General features: G+C 43.5%; 1 protein-coding gene across 1 annotated transcript; it reads left to right on the top strand.

Moving 5' to 3' along the window:
• Positions 1-315: 315 nt before the first annotated feature.
• Positions 316-1128, top strand: LOC115088678 (olfactory receptor 5V1-like). The gene has a single exon (XM_029596935.1). The coding sequence runs from the start codon at positions 316-318 to the stop codon at positions 1126-1128; it is 813 nt and encodes a 270-aa protein (XP_029452795.1).
• The last annotated feature ends 230 nt before the right edge of the window (positions 1129-1358 follow it).

Genomic DNA, 1358 nt, shown 5'->3' with positions numbered 1-1358 from the left:
AATATATTGTACAGATGATCACTGAATGATGAAATATTATTATTGATAGTATCATCTACAATAAAAAAGCAATTATTATTTATCTTTCAGTGCCTATATTTCTCTTCCTTTATATTCCAAGAGATTAAGAACTTTGACTCGATGGGAAAGGAAAACAAGACATCAGTCACCGAATTCATTCTGCTGGGATTCTCTGAGGAGCCTCAGCTGCAGCTCCTCATTTCTGTAACAGTTTTCCTGGTCTTCCTGATCTCTGTGCTGGGAAACTTTATGTTTTTAATGTTAGTCTGTGCTGACCCTCACCTGCATAAACCCATGTACTTCTTCCTGACTAACCTGTCCTTCCTAGATATCTGCAATACCTTCATCACCCTCTCAACGCTGCTGGACAGTCTATTGACTGGAGAGACACGGATTTCTTTCTCTGTTTGCGTAGCACAGCTCTACTTTTTTGTGTCTTTCATAGGTACTGAATTTCTACTTCTCACGGCCATGGCCTATGATCGCTACGTTGCAATCTGTGATCCTTTACGTTATGTTCTCATCATGAACTGGAGAACCTGCGCCCTTCTGGCGTTGGCCTCCTGGGTGCTTGGATTTCTGGATGTGGTACCCTTGGCAGTTTTTATATTTCAGTTCTCTTTCTGTGAGGGCAAAGAGATTAACCATTTCTTCTGTGAGCTGACAGCACTGATGAAACTTTCCTGTGGAGATATGCACAGCATTGAAATTGTGATATTTAGTGAAGGTGTATTTATGGCAGTTATTCCCTCTCTATTAACTCTGACGTCCTATGTGTATATCATTTCCAGGATACTGAAAATCCGTTCTGCACAGGGGAGAAGGAAAACCTTCTCCACTTGCTCTTCCCATCTCACCATCGTTATTCTATTCTACGGCTCTCTCTTCTGCATCTACATGAGACCAGCCTCAATGTATTCACCAGATAAAGACAAACTCTTCTCCCTGCTGTACACAGCTCTCATTCCAATGTTAAACCCCATTATTTATAGCTTGAGAAACCAAGAAGTGAAAAAAGCCCTGACCCACATTTTTGTCACTGCCAACATTTTGAGGTGGCAAAATGCCAGCAGCTCAAGTGCCAGAAGGGTTGTGTGCCAGAGCTAATACTGTCCTGGAGCCAGGGAGCGCTGTCCTGGAGCTAATACTGTCCTGGAGCCAGGGAGCGCTGCGCTGGAGCTGCTGCCACCAGGTAAATTGGGGGGTAGACGGTGCCTGACCAAAGCTTTGCCTAGGGTGCCAAATATTCTTACACAAGCCTTGACATTGACAAATTCAGTATGGGAATCTGTGTTACAGACAATTGTCATTAAGCTTTTCAGCAGCGAGAGAGTCGG

Source organism: Rhinatrema bivittatum, chromosome 3, assembly GCF_901001135.1.
Source record: "Rhinatrema bivittatum chromosome 3, aRhiBiv1.1, whole genome shotgun sequence".
Lineage (NCBI taxonomy): Eukaryota > Metazoa > Chordata > Amphibia > Gymnophiona > Rhinatrematidae > Rhinatrema > Rhinatrema bivittatum.
This window is presented reverse-complemented; position numbering and strand designations above follow the sequence as displayed.